This window comes from Gekko japonicus, unplaced genomic scaffold, assembly GCF_001447785.1.
Source record: "Gekko japonicus isolate JY-2015 unplaced genomic scaffold, Gekko_japonicus_V1.1 scaffold2044, whole genome shotgun sequence".
Classification (NCBI taxonomy): Eukaryota; Metazoa; Chordata; class Lepidosauria; order Squamata; family Gekkonidae; genus Gekko; species Gekko japonicus.
In genome coordinates this window covers 233616-248742 of record NW_015167597.1, presented here as the reverse complement: position 1 = coordinate 248742, position 15127 = coordinate 233616, and the positions used below count along the sequence as shown (strand labels likewise).

Here is a 15127-nt window from a genome sequence, read left to right as displayed (position 1 = left end):
ATCTCGCCAGGCCCTCCTGTTTTCTGCCGTCCTCTGAAGTTTGCTCAATTTCATGTTCGTTGCATCTATGACACTGTCTAACCATCTCATCCTTTGCTGTCCCCGTCTTCTTTGACCTTCAATCTTTCCCAGCATCAGGGTCTTCTCCAGTGAGTGCTCCCTTCTCATTTGGTGGCCAATTTGGGCTAGCCTGGGCTATCCAGGTCAGGACACGGTTTTCTATACATGTATCCAATTCAATGTATGTGATTGGCAGATACAAATGCAGAGACCAGCTGAGCTCTGAGCAGGAGCAGGAGAGAGAGCTGTGAGAGAGGTGAGTGGGTTTCTTTTACTTGCTTTCAGCTGAGAGAATTCAGCTAAGGATATTTTGTGGGAAAACTGTGTTTAGCAGTGTGTGGAAGCACTTAGAGTTCTTGCAGAGTCCTGGCTGATTGAGTGTGGGAGAGGAACGGGCATTGTTTGACTGGGATTGCCTGTAATTGAGAGGAAGTGGAAGGGGCATTGTTTTGCCTGTGATTGAGTGCCTGGGTGAATTTGAATTTGAATAGCTGCTGCCTGACCTCTGCTGGGGGAGGCCTCTATTTAAGGAAGCACCTTGGCAGAGGCACGAGCCTCTGGCACGAGCCGAAGGGTGAGCTAAAGGGCTCTTTGCCTGTGGCTCTTAGCCTAGGGACTCTTAGACTAGGGGCGCTGTAAGAAGCCCAAAAAGAGCCAGAAAGACAAGGCCCTAGGCTCTTTGTCTTTCCCGTAAAATAATTTGACTTGATAACAAAACCCACATAAATACCAAGGGTTTAAAAGGGGGATTATATTTATTTATTTTAAAAGAATTATGAAGCCAGAATGCCAGCAGGGGGTTGGGGGCTATCCAGTGTTTTGCACGGAGTGTCACATGTATGACTATCTGCCCACTGGGCAGAAGTCTTGGGTGTGTCCTCGGTGCAAGGAGCTCCTGGTTCTCAGGGAACGTGTGTGCTCCCTTGAGGCCAAGGTGGCTGACCTGGAGAAGCAGAGACAGTCAGCTAGGCACACAGAAAAGACTCTCGGGGACTTGTTAGCTTCGTCCCACTCTGGATCTGGCAGCCCCGCTGCTGTCAGGGAGCATGAGGGTCTAGGGGAAACAGGGCACCATGCTGAGGATAAGGGGAATGTGCCCTCAGAAGGGACCTCTTCCCCAGCTGGTGAGCGGCTCTCCTTTTGCACCAAGGAACCATCCCTGAGCAGGGTGGGAGGGGGGCTCTTGGTAGTGGGTGATTCGATCCTTAGGCAGGTAGACAGCTGGGTGGCGAACCCGCGTACTGACCGTATGGTGACTTGCCTGCCTGGTGCGAAGGTAGCGGACATTACGCGTGTTTTAGATAGGCTGGTAGATAGTGCTGGGGAGGAGCCAGTGGTCGTGGTGCATGTCGGCACCAACGATGTGGGGAAATGCAGTCGTGAGGTCCTGGAGGAGAAATTTAGGCTGCTGGGCAGGAAACTTAGGTCCAGGACCTCCAAGGTAGCCTTCTCAGAAGTGTTACCTGTTCCACGCGCAGGGCCGGAGAGACAGGCAGAGATCAGGAGTCTCAATGCGTGGATGAGACGATGGTGTAGGGGGGAAGGGTTCAGGTTTGTTAGGCACTGGGATACTTTTTGGAACAAGAGGGAGCTGTACAGGCGAGACGGTCTCCACTTGTCCCGAGAAGGAACCAGGCTGCTGGCACTTAAAATCAAAAAGGTGGCAGAGCAGCTTTTAAACTGAATATTGGGGGAAAGCCGACAGGAGATGAAAAGTCTCTGGTTCGGGTTGGCTCATCTGAGAGAGGTGAGGGGGTACCGGTTGCTTTTCTACAGGGAGGTGGATTGAAATTGTCCACAGAGGCCATGGCTGGTGACATGGACTGCCGGACAACGACTCGAGATAGCAAGAGGAAGGATGCAGGCTTAACTTGTAAGGGAAATTACAGCTGTTTCTATACAAATGCTAGAAGTGTCCGAGGTAAAATCGGGGAGTTGGAGTGCTTGGTGTCGGAGGGAAAAATAGACATTGTGGGTATTTCTGAAACTTGGTGGGATGAGGAAAATCAGTGGGACACAGTGATTCCCGGTTATATATTATATCGGAAGGATAGGGGGGGAAGGGTTGGAGGTGGGGTAGCTCTGTATGTCAGAGAGGGTATAAAGTCTAGAAAGATTGAGAGGCTAAGTGAATTGGATTCGCTTCTGGAAGTTCTATGGGTTGAAATAGGGGGGCCAAAAGGAAACTTAACACTGGGAGTTTGTTATCGCCCACCAGATCAAAAGATAGAGGAGGATTATAAAATGATGAATGCCTTAAAGATAGCAACTAGACAAAAACACTGTGTAATAATAGGTGATTTTAACTACCCACACATTGATTGGGTCAATATGTGTTCTAGTCGGGAAAAAGAGATTGAGTTTCTAGACACTCTAAATGACTGTGCTATGGAGCAGATGGTCACGGAACCTACCAGGGGAGAGGCGATCCTTGATTTGGTCCTAAGTAACACTCAAGACCTGGTGAGAGATGTAAAAGTGATTGCACCGCTTGGAAACAGTGATCATAATGTTGTTGAGTTCATCATTTGTACAAATAGAGAATTGGCCAAAAAGACTCACACAACCATTTTTAACTTTAAAAGGGGTAATTTCTCTGATATGAGGGGACACGTGGGGAGGAAACTGAAAGGAAAAGTAGAAAGGGTCAAAACAATTGGGGAAGCTTGGGATCTATTTAAAACTACGATCCTAGAAGCTCAAAAAATATATATTCCGCAGGTTAGGAAAGGCACAAACAGGTATAGGAAAAAGCCTGCATGGTTAACAAACAGAGTAATGGAGGCTGTAAAAAGTAAAAAGAATTCCTTTAAGCAGTGGAAAGCTAGTCACAGTGAGGCTGATAAAACGGAACACAGGCTATGGCAAATAAAATGCAAGTCTGAGGTCAGGCAGGCAAAAAGGGAATATGAGGAGCATATAGCAAAAAACGTAAAAACCAACAATAAAACTTTCTTCAAATACATTAGAAACAGGAAACCAGCCAGGGAGGCAGTGGGGCCCTTGGACGACCAAGGGGTAAAAGGAGTATTGAAGGATGATAGGGAAATGGCTGAGAAGCTAAATGCATTTTTTGCCTCCGTCTTCACTGTGGAAGATGAGAAGTGCTTGCCCACTCCAGAACCACTGATTTCAGGAGGGGTGTTGAAAGACCTGAGTCAGATTGAGGTGACGAGAGAGGAGGTCCTAAAACTGATAGACAACTTAAAAACTGATAAATCACCAGGCCCAGATGGCATACATCCGAGAGTTCTGAAAGAACTCAAATGTGAACTTGTAGATCTCCTGACAAAGATATGTAATCTTTCCTTAAAATCTGCCTCCATTCCTGAGGATTGGAAGGTAGCTAATGTCACTCCCATCTTTAAAAAGGGTTCCAGAGGAGATCCGGGAAATTACAGGCCAGTCAGTCTGACGTCGATACCGGGTAAATTGGTGGAAACCATTATTAAGGAAAGAATTAGTAGGCACATAGATGAACAAAACCTATTGAGGCAGACTCAGCACGGTTTCTGTAAGGGAAGATCTTGTCTCACTAACCTGTTAGTGTTCTTTGAGGGGGTGAACAAACATGTGGACAAGGGGGATCCAATAGATATTATTTACCTTGACTTCCAGAAAGCTTTTGATAAAGTTCCTCATCAAAGGCTCCTAAGTAAGCTCAAAAATCATGGGATAGAAGGACAAGTCCTTTTATGGATCAAAAACTGGCTAGTTCATAGAAAACAGAGAGTGAGTGTAGGTGGGCAATTTTCTCAGTGGAGGGTGGTAAGCAGTGGGGTACCGCAGGGATCAGTACTTGGTCCACTGCTTTTTAACTTGTTCATTAATGATTTGGAGATGGGAGTAAGCAGTGAAGTGGCTAAATTTGCGGATGATACGAAGTTGTTCAGGGTGGTGAAAACCAGTGAGGATTGTGAGGCACTCCAAGGGGATCTGTCAAGGATGGGCGAGTGGGCGTCAACATGGCAAATGGGGTTCAATGTGGCCAAGTGCAAGGTGATGCACATTGGAGCCAAAAATCCTAAATATAAATACACATTGATGGGGTCTGAACTGGCAGAGACTGAGCAAGAGAGAGATCTTGGAGTTGTAGTGGATAACTCACTGAAAATGTCGAGACAGTGTGTGACTGCAATAAAGAAGGCCAATGCTATGCTGGGGATTATTAGGAAGGGTATTGAAAACAGATCAGCCAATATCATAATGCCCCTATATAAATCCATGGTGCGACCTCATTTGGAATACTGTGTGCAGTTCTGGGCACCACACCTTAAAAAGGATATTATAGCTTTGGAAAAAGTGCAGAAAAGGGCAACTCGAATGATAAAAGGGTTGGAACACTTTCCCTATGAGGAAAGGTTAAAGCGCTTAGGGCTCTTTAGCTTGGAGAAACGACGACTAAGGGGTGACATGATCGAGGTTTATAAGATTATGCATGGGAAAGAGCAGGTAAAGAAAGAGGTACTTTTCTCCCTTTCTCACAATACAAGAACTCGTGGGCACTCCATGAAACTGCAGAGCGGTCGGATTAGAATGGATAAAAGGAAGTACTTCTTCACCCAAAGAGTGATTAACACTTGGAATTCACTGCCACAGGAAGTGGTGGCGGCTACAGGCATGGACAGCTTCAAAAGGGAATTAGATAAGCATATGGAGCAGAGGTCCATCAGTGGCTATTAGCCACAAGGTATAGCTAGGGGCTCTGGGGCAAGTGATGCTCTGTCTTCTTGGTGCTTGGGGGGGGGTCAACAGTGGGAGGTCTTCTAATGTCCTGGCCCCACTGCTGGACCTCCTGATGGCACTGGTATTTCTGGCCACTGTGTGACACAGAGTGTTGGACTGGATGGGCCTTTGGCCTCATCCAACATTGGCATCTCTTATGTTCTTATGTTCTTAATATAAATATAACTTTTTTAAAAAAAGAATTGAGCATTGAAGCCTAATTTGGCATACTGAACTAATTCAACACTGGATGACCAAAGAATAAAAGGATTGCGAAAGGGAAATGGAGAGATGGCAGAGAAGCTAAATGAACTCTTTGCATCTGTGTTCACTGTGGAAAGTGTGGGGCGTATACCCACGCCACAGCCACTATTTTCAGAAATGGTGTCTAAAGAACTGAGTTAAACTGAAGTGATGAGAAATGAACTTTTAGACCTACTGGGGAAATCAAAAACCCAGGAACACTCCAGTTCCTGATGGCAAACATCCTAAGGTTCTTAGTGAATTCCAGTGTGAGACTCTTGATCTACTAACCAGTATACGTAACTTGTCACTAAAATAAGCTACTGTACCAGAAGACTGGAGAATAGCAAATTTTACACCGATCTTTAGAAAGGGGTCCAGAGGACAACCAGGAAATTAGCCCAATTTCCCAGGCAAATTAGTAGTATGTCCCAGGCAAATTAGTAGTAACTGTAGGATTTTATTTTTAGTAGGATTTTATTTTTGTTTTAAGTTGTTTTAATCTTGTTTTATATGTGGGCATTGTTGCCCTCTTGTAAGCCACCCTAAGCCCGCTCGTGAGGAGGGCGGGGTAAAAATACAAATAAATAAATAAATAACCAAAGATAGAATGGTTAAGAACACAGTGGAACAAAACTTGCTGAGGGGAAGCAAACATGGCTCCTGCAAAGGGAAGTCCTGCCTCACCAACCTTTTGCAGTTCTTTGAGAAAGTCAACAAACATGTAGATCATGGTGACCTGTTAGACATTATATATTTGGCCTTTCAAAAGGCTTTTGACTAGGTACCTAAACCAACGACTCCTGAATAAGCTCAGCTGCTATGGGAAAAGAGTACAAGTCGTTTTATTCATTAAAATTCATTAGACATGCTCTGACCTGGATAGCCCAGGCAAGCTGGTCTCATCAGATCTCGGAAGCTAAGCAGGGCCAACCCTGGCAAGAAATTGGAAGGGAGACCTCCAAGGAAGACCAGGGCCGGGATGCAGAAGCAGCAAGCCACCTCTCTGAAACATCCAAACCCCACTAGGGATCGCCAGAAGTCAACCATGACTCCCAGGAACATGCGCGCATGCGCGCATACACACAGACACACACACAAATACTCACAAAAAAATTAATTAGCCACAAAGCTGAGAGTAGGAATAAATGGACAGTTCTCTTAATGGCGTGAAATAAGCAGTGAAGTTCTACAAGGATCAGTATCAGGTGCTATTTAATTTGTTCATAAATGATCTGAACCTGGGGTGAGCAGCACAGTAGACAAGTTTGCAGATGACACAAAATTATTTTGGATGGTGAAAACCAAGAACAGCTCCAGGAGGCTCTCCACAAATTGGGTGAGTGGGCAATAATGGCAAATGTAGTACAATTCAGGTAAGTATAAAGCGATGCATAGTGGAATAAAAAAATTGTGACTGTAAGTATATGCTAATAGGGTCTAAACTTGCTGAGACTGAGAGGGAAAGAGACCTTGGCAATAGCACAGGAGATAGAGACCTTGAGCTATCATAGTGGATAGCTCAATGAAAGTGTCAACCCAGTGTGCCACTACAGTAAAAAAAATTAGACTCTTTGCTGGGGATTATTAGAAAACCAACTGAAAACAAAACAGCTAATAATTCAATGCCCCTGTATAGATCTATGGTGCAATCTCATTTGGAATACTGTTCTGGTCACCATATCTCAAAAATGATGTTGCAGTGCCAGAAAATGTACAGAGGAGGGAAACCAGGATGATTAAGAGGTTGGAACACCTTTCCTATTAGGAAAGGCTGAAGAGTCTGGAATGTTTCAGTTTAGAGAAGGTATGACTAAGGGGGTTATGATAGAGGTTTATAAAATAATGCATGGGGTAAAGAGAGTAGATAAAGAAGATTTTTTTTTCTCTGTCTCCCAAAATATTAGAATTTGAGCTCATCCAATTAAGGACAGAAAAAAAGGAAATACTTCTTCACTCAGTTCAGACGGGGGCTTTACAATGGTATAGGTGCCGGTTCCAACCGGTGTACTTACTGGCGTTCACATGGCGAACATCTGCCTCCCGTCCCTAACAGTTGTAAAACCCTTTAAACCATTGTACTCTGCCACTAGGTTCCCAAGTGGGGGTATCCTGAGTACAACGGTTGCAATCGCTGTACCCCTCCGTCTGATCGCTCTCCACCGGTGTCTAGCCACTTCCGTTCGGAAGCCCGAATCTTCCGATTTTCGCTCCCCATTTTTTTTTTAGGTTGGCTATATGCGCTTGGGCAAAGCTTCGCCCCGACATTTGTTTTTTTAAAAAAGCTCTCCATCAAGGGGGTGTCGTTTGATCCCTCCCTCCCTCCCTGCGGGGCTCACCTCTGGGCTGGGCGAGTGGCAGTGGCAAGTCTCAGGGCTGCGGGAGGGCAAGCGAGTCAGGCAGACAGGCAGGAAGTGCTGCTCTCTGAAGCCCTCCTTGGGCTAGAAGCAGCGAACTCCAGGGGAAGGGCTCCGCTCTCGCCCTGCCCTTCCGGTGCTCTTCTGTGCTGCTCTGTGTCCAGGCCCCCCCCCCATCCCTGGACCTTAGAGGGCGTTCCCCCCCAACCCCTCTGGCGTGACGCCTGCTTCTGAGGAGGCTGCCGTGCCCAGGGATGGGGGGGCCTGCTCCAGCGGTGGGGGTGTGTGGGCTGGAGGCCCGCAGAGGGCAGGTGCTCCTTTCTGGCTTCCCGCCTGCGGGGTGCCAGCGCAGGGGCCAGTCTGGTGCAGGCGTGCTGTGGAGGCCTTCAGGTGGTAGCCTGGAGATGTGTCCTGTCTCCCCCCCCCCCGAACGGCGTCTCGCTGCAGTCTGCTGAGCATGGCTCGGGCAGTACCGTCTCCATGACTGTACTGCAGGAGCGAATGGTGGAGCCCGAGAATGCCATCACAGTGACTCCCCTGCGGCCCGAAGATGACTACAGCCCTCAGGAGCGGCGAGGGGGAGCCCTGCACTTCCCGGAGCGGCCCGAAGGAGCGGCCCCCAAAGAGCGTCTCTCGGCTTGCCTGATGTGAAACGAACGGGGGCTCAGCTTCAGCATTGCAGAGGGGCAAGAGCTCCACGCCGTACGGGCAGGGGGACTCGGGGATTTTCATTTCGCGGATCGCAGAAGGGGGTGTGGCACATCGGGACGGCACCCTGCATGTGGGAGATAGGGTCCTCTTGATCAACGGGGTAGACATCCAGGCAAGCACCGCAACCCTAGAGTCAGATTCGACTGGCTTTGGAGCAAGGGAACCTTTACCTTTAAACTTTAAAGGAAGACAGAGTGTTTTGCACATGTGTGAAGCTCGCCATTCTGTGGATGGCTGCCTATGCACATGTGCAAACTGAGTTTTTTTAAAAAACAAAGACGCCGATGCCCACTGCATGTGAACGGGCATACAGTGATGGGATCCGCAGACAGGAGGTAAGTGTGATCGCGTTTCAGCCGGCATAAACTGAACCGGCTGAAACGCCCCATCTGAACACACCCAATGAGTGATTAAAAACTGGACTTTGCTGCCAGAGGATGTGGTGAGGGATGCAGGTATAGACAGCTTTTAAAAAAGGATTAGACAGAATCATGGAGGATAGTCCTGTCAGTACCTATTAGCCATGGTGACTAAAGGGAACCTCCACATCCAGAGGCAATGTACCTCTGAATACCAGTTCCAGGAGGCAACATCATGGGAAGGTCTTGGCTTCTGTGCCTTGTTGTTGGCCCTCCACAGTAACTATTTGTCCACTGTGTGAGACAGGATATTAGACTAGACGAAACACTGGTCTGATCCAGCAGGCCTCTTGTTATATTCTTATGTTTCTAAGTGGGTAAGATACAGGCATGATTTAGACAGCCACTCCATTATGAAGGATTCTTGAGATTATGTCCTTGCTCCGTCCCCATTCCCTTTGCATGCTACCTGGCAATTAGACTTTTGCTTTCCCAGAATATCATAATTCATTATTACATCTGAATCGTAAACTATGACATATATTTTTACCTATGAATCAGGACTCCAAAGTAGAATTAAACCTTCTGACTAACGAATGTTACAGAAGTGCAGAAACTACGATTTAGACCAAATATTTACAACCAAGAGGAAATATATATCTGCATTTTGGTAAAATCATGCAACTATCTGAATAAATAAACTTCTATAAAACAGTTTAAGATACCATGGAAAGGAAAACAAAAGAAATTAGCTGAAATTTTACCTTATATCAGCAGGCAGATTTTGGGAATAAGGACTTGCAGAACATGCCAAAATCTTAACGACAGAACCAGGGTGGTAAGTTTCCAGAACATGTACTGCTGTAGGATAAACTGGTTCCTCAAAAGCAAGCTCTACATAGTCCTGACTATGGAAGTTAGGTGGTGTTCTCGTAAAAGGTAATCGGGCACTAGGACACAATTCCCACCAAGTTCCATAAGTTCTAAATACAGCAGTTTGAGTAAAATCACCAGAGCTAGGGTACACATTAGGAACTCCAGCCAAATTCCACATGGTATATGACATACTGTTTTCACTACCATAATGGGAAGTAAAATCCAATACTTCTTTGGCATATTGGACTAATTCAACATTGATAGGTAAGGGCCGGCTTGATTCAATGGCTCTCCGATTGTTCATCAGTTCTCCTCTTGTAGCTGTCCTGGCTCGGCGCCGAAGATATATATAGTAAAACATGCTCAGAACTGTTAACATGGGAAATGCTGGCGACGTCCAGATATGTATTGTAAAGTTGCTAATGGTCAGCTATCCTCTAGAGACATGCATTAACTCTTTGTGGGATGGTTTAAAAAAACAGGCACCTGAATAAAAACAAAATAACAAAACATGGTCAATATAGAAAACAATGTGAGAAACAAAGTTGCTTTTACTTGTTGTAATTGGATAGCTTTAAGTTGACACTGTAACAGATGAATATATGATATCACGTTTTAAGAAACATTACTAAAAAATATATCAAAGTATAGAACGTCTCACATGATTTTAAAAGGCTTTCAGATAGAGAGTAGCCACCACTTACCTGTCTCAAGGATAACTGTGAGAAACTATTTAATTAATTTTCAGTATCATAATCTTAAATGCTTAATTCAAAACACTCCAATACCTTTTGCAAGAAGTCTAGAACAGTTGCAGAAAACAAATGGAATATTGGAAAACAATGCTAGAAAAGGAATAATTGATACAGATATTAGAAATCTAGTTATGCAAACTACATATTGCATGTTGTCCTGCAATCCCACACCTCATCCTCTATGGACTAGCAAACCAATGCAAGTTAAAGGCTTAACTAAATTTGCATGAATCAGTTGTTCTGAAGTACATATAATCCCCAATGTCAGTGACATAAAGAGGTAGTACAACTCTCTCAGCCCCACCTACCTCACAAGGTGCCTGTTTTGGGGAGAGGAAGGGAAGGTTATTGTAAACCGCTTTGAGACTCCTTAAGGTAGAGAAAAATGGATATAAAACCCAACTCTTCTTCTTGTTGCTAATACTACCCAGCTTGAACATTTGTATTTAACTGCAGAAACAGCTATCATACAGTAGAAAGCAAATTCATTGGTCTTTATTGACCCATTTCCTGATATAAACAGAATTAGCAGAAATCAGCAAAACATTCTTTCTGGACACATCACAATAAGGGCTAGCCAAAAGTCTGCTTGTGAACATTTTCTGTGGAAATGCGGCAGTGGAAGTAGCACAAAATGTTCCCAAATCTTTTCCTAAGCTTACACCTTTCACTTCTTTTTCATAATTGTATCCGGCACCAATCAGCTACTGTAGGACACTATTTAAAACAAAAACATTATTAATCTCTTTTGTTCCTGAAAAATGTCACTGGCACATAGACAATAGGATCTGGCTATATGCCAGCATCACTAAGATCAAATGAATCTAATGCAAACCAATAAAGGAAGCCTTCCTTCGAATTATCTTCCATTACAATAGCTTTGTTTACTCTCAGGAATGGCAAATCCAACTGGCTATGTGTCAGCATCAATTGGGGGGGAAACAGAAGAGACCAACAGTTTGAAAGACTACAAATACAACCATCAACTGGTATGCAAAGAGGAAGTTAGGATGCTGCCACCAGCCCACCACTCAGGAGATAGGGCTGCTGCCACTCTTACTGCCAGGAAAATATGACTGGAGCTCAAAAGAAGCTGCTTGTTTTATCTTTTGGAAGGCAGAGAAACAATGCTATAGAACATCACTTTGGAGGGGGGGAGGATGAGGCAGGTGGATACCATTTGCAGGATGTAAAGCTTTTTTTCTGAAACCATTCATTACCATCACCCCCTTCAGCTCAGCTCTAATCAAAAGAAAACAAGTAAAAGTTGCCTATCCACCACAAAGCCTTTGCACTGTCAGTTACAGTCTGTTAACTGCTAACAAGGTTTCAGAGCACTTACCCCAGTAGGAAAATCAGTGGACTCAAAAATGATATTCAACTGCATCCACCAAATCTTAGTTGACTTCCATATATCCAACTGGCACGGATGGTATTTAAGCATAAGTAAAGGTGTTATGAACACAAATCCAGGAAGGCTGTCCCCTGGAGGGGAACAATCTTTACAGTTCATCTGTAAAACAATGATTGTTGAGTTAATCTAGAATATATATTCAAAAAGAGGATTAGATAGAGCCATGGAGGACAAGTCTATCAATGGCTACTAGCCATGGTGACTGAGGGGAACCCCCACATTGAGAGACACTAAGCCTCTAAATCCCAGAGCCAGGGGGCAACATCAGGGGAAGGCCTCAGCCCTGTTGTTGACCGTCCAGAGGAACTGGTTGGCTACTGTGTGAGGCGGAATGCTGGATTAGATGGACCACTGGTCTGATCCAGCAGGGCTCTTCTTATGTTTTAGTTTCCAGATGTTTTTTATGTGCTGAGTGTGCATTCATCACATCAGCTCATGTGCTCTGGACAATCTGCAGGCCACCCATAAGCACTCAACAGAAAGATCTAATTCTGCTTTGGACTCCTCTATTGGTTTATTAATAGACTAGCAGTAAAGCCTGTTGTGAAAACAATACAACGAGATCTAGAAAGAGGCTCTGGGGGAGTGCTCTGGCTTTGGGCAAACAGTGTCAATTTGCTGTGGTGACCTCAGCAGGGTATAATGACAGAGTCCACTGTTTTCTCCAGAGGAACTGATCTCTGCTACCTGAAGAGCAGTTGTAATTGTGAGTGATCTGTAGCCCTCACCTGGAGATTGGCAGCAATTGTTACCCAGGACAAAATGGCTGGTTTGGAGGGTGGAGTTGGCAACCCCATCTCCTTCCCAGCTAACCATCAACCTACCATTATCTGCCCCTTTGACTTCAGCTGACTTCTGCCCTCCCTTCTGCAGAGCAGTTGTAATTCTGAGTGCTCTCCAGCCCTCACCTGGAGATTGGCAACAATGGTTCCCTATGTGGGACTGACTGGTTTGGAGGGTGGAGTCTATGGCAGTGTACCTGTCTGAGGTCCCACCCCTCCTCAAACCTCACCCTCTTCAGGCTCCATCCCTCAAATCTCCAGGAATTTCCCATCTGGAGTTGGCAACCCTATATCAGCACTGGTCCCAGTGTTTTCTCCCAAAGGCCAAAGTAGGTGACAGGACCAAGCTTAGCTGCCTACCAACAGGCACTGAGGGGAAAGTAGGGTTGCCAGCTCTAAGGAGGGAAATACCTGGAGATTTGGGGGGTGGATTCTGTAGAGGGCAGCATTGGGCAGGGGGGCGGAAGGACTCAGCAGGTATAATGTCATAGGGTCTACCCTCCAAAGCAGCCATTTTCTCCAGGGGAAACTGATCTCTGTCATCTGGAAATCAATTGTAGCAGTGGGAGATCTCCAGGTCCCACCTGGAGATTGGCAACCCTAGGGGAAAGTCAGCTGCACAGCAGAGGGTTGAAGAGAATGGTTTGATGGCTGCTGGGCCAAGATTGGCAACAATAGTTCCCCAGGAGCCCCATCGTAAATGCACCAAACAATTCCTAAAGATTTTCCAAAACACTACTCTGTTGATAAATTGCAACACTTTGAAGTAGCACCAAAGCTTTAAGATCTCTCCAGCTGTCACCTGGAGACTGGCAACAGCTTGTCTGGAGTGTGGGCAGCATGGCATTGTATCTGTCTGAGGTCCCCCTCTTCCTCCTCCTCCTCAGACCCCACCCTCAGCAGGCTTCATCCCTAAAATATCCTGGAAGTTTCCAACCTGGAGTTGGCAACCCTATGTCCTGGAGTTCGAACCGGGAGTTGGCAACCATCAGCCAACGTTTATCTGCCTGTCTGTCTTTACAACCCCCCCACACACACACACACACAGCCTCTGCCTAGGGAGCAGCTGACATCATTCTCCTCTCCAAACTGAAAATTCCAACTGCCTTGCGGGGGGGGAGCTTGAGGTGTGGAATGGAGTGAAGTCCAATCAGCTTCCTCCCCAAAATATCCTGGAAGTTTCCAACCTGGAGTTGGCAACCCTATGTCCTTTCCAGGCAACCATCAGCCTACCGTTATCTGCCTGTCTGCCTTCAGTTTTACATCCCCCCGCCCCCGCCTCACAAAGGGCAGTCTTTCCCTGCAGTGGGAACCAAAGCAGCTGACATCATTCTCCTCTCCCTCATATGATCCACACAACTACTCTATGAGGTATGTTAAGGTTGAAAGTGTGTGAATGGTCCATAATTCCCCAGGCTGCTTTTAAAACATGAACCTGGGACCTGCACACCATCCTCTGAAGCGCTCTCTGTGGCAGTAATGGGGTGACTGCTGGCACCTTTTCCTATCATTTTTTGCCTTGTGGTATTCTGCTTGTGGTGTGATCTGTTGTCTTTGTGGTGTGGCATGATTGTGTTATTGGGTTTGTTTCTTTTGAAGGGGAAGTGATGTGTTCTGAGTGAGGACATATTTTACCTCAGAATACAGTAGGGTGGGGAGTATGGCATTGTATCTGTCTATGCAACTGAAAATTCCAACTGCCTTGCCGGGGGGGGCGTGTTTGAGGTGTGGAATGGAGTGAAGTCCAATCAGCTTCCATATGCAAAAGACCTTGAAATGCTGGGCGGGGCTGCACAAAGCAGCCAGTCAACCCAGCTAGCGTCTTCTGACTGACAGTTCTTCCGGCCAAACACTAAAGGGGCCAAATTTAGAACGTTCAATATAGAACGTTGCTATTCAATTATAATAAGGAAGAGATGCTCAATATAGCCATTCTTCTGCATTACTAAGTGTTCCTCCTATACAACAACTTCCATGCAAAACATACCCACATTATGCTTGGCATTTCAAAAAATATACACTACAGACTTTTAAGGATTAAAGACAGCATATAGCATCTTATCTATCTATATAATAATTCTCTGTTGGTGGTGGCACGTTGCTGAACATTCCACACGCTCCCAAACAGGGCTTTTCTTGTAGAAAAAGCCCAGCAGGAACTCATTAGCATAATAGGCCACACCCAACAGCAAAAAACCTCATTAGCATATTAAGCCACACCCTGAGACCACCGCTCATTTGCATATTAGGCAACACTCCCATGCCTTCCCTGGGCAAGTCGGCCTTTGGACAGGCCGGGGAAGGCACGGAGAGGCATTTAAATATCTACCCAATCCTTCCAGAGCCCCCCTGGCCCGCCCGCCTTTGGGGTCGACGGGGGGTCGCTTTCTAGGCCTTCCCTCTGTAGCCACGCACACAGAGGTTTTGGATGTAGTGGGTGTGGCCAACTCTGAAGCCAGCCAGAACTCCGTTCCTGAGCGTTCCTGCCCAAAAATAGCCCTGCTCCCAAATCAATAGGCTCCCTGATGTATCACTCAGAAGCTGTCCCTATCCACTGGCTGCATTGCCTGAGTCCCACCTCCAACATTCTAAACAGTTTGCTGTTCCTCTTCCCCCATAGGCAGTTGAAACACAGAGGTCATTTGCATATGCGGCCTGATTGGCCTTTGCCTCTAACATTCTAAACAGTTTGCTGTTGCTGTTGGGAGTCACTGAACATGTCCTGAGGTAAAATACATATCCCAATCTTCCCTTAAACGGTCACTGGAGCTGCCAGTCTCCCTGTGGGGCCTAGAGAGCTCCCAGAAATCACCATGTTCCCCAGCCACAGCACATCATTTTCCCT

At 46.0% G+C, this 15127-nt stretch overlaps 1 protein-coding gene across 2 annotated transcripts in view; it reads right to left on the bottom strand.

Moving 5' to 3' along the window:
• The window catches only part of FBXL4 (F-box and leucine-rich repeat protein 4), a 102232-nt gene that overhangs the window by 75849 nt on the left and 11256 nt on the right, over positions 1-15127 (bottom strand). Inside the window, exons 2-3 of one of the 2 annotated variants that reach the window (XM_015413984.1) lie at positions 11429-11599; positions 9220-9817 (exon numbers count right to left, since the gene is read on the bottom strand). In XM_015413984.1, the coding sequence (XP_015269470.1) occupies positions 9220-9710 (491 nt within the window). In that variant the 5' untranslated portion in view covers positions 9711-9817; positions 11429-11599. The remainder of the gene's footprint in view (positions 1-9219; positions 9818-11428; positions 11600-15127) is intronic. The other variant, XM_015413985.1, reaches the window with a different exon arrangement.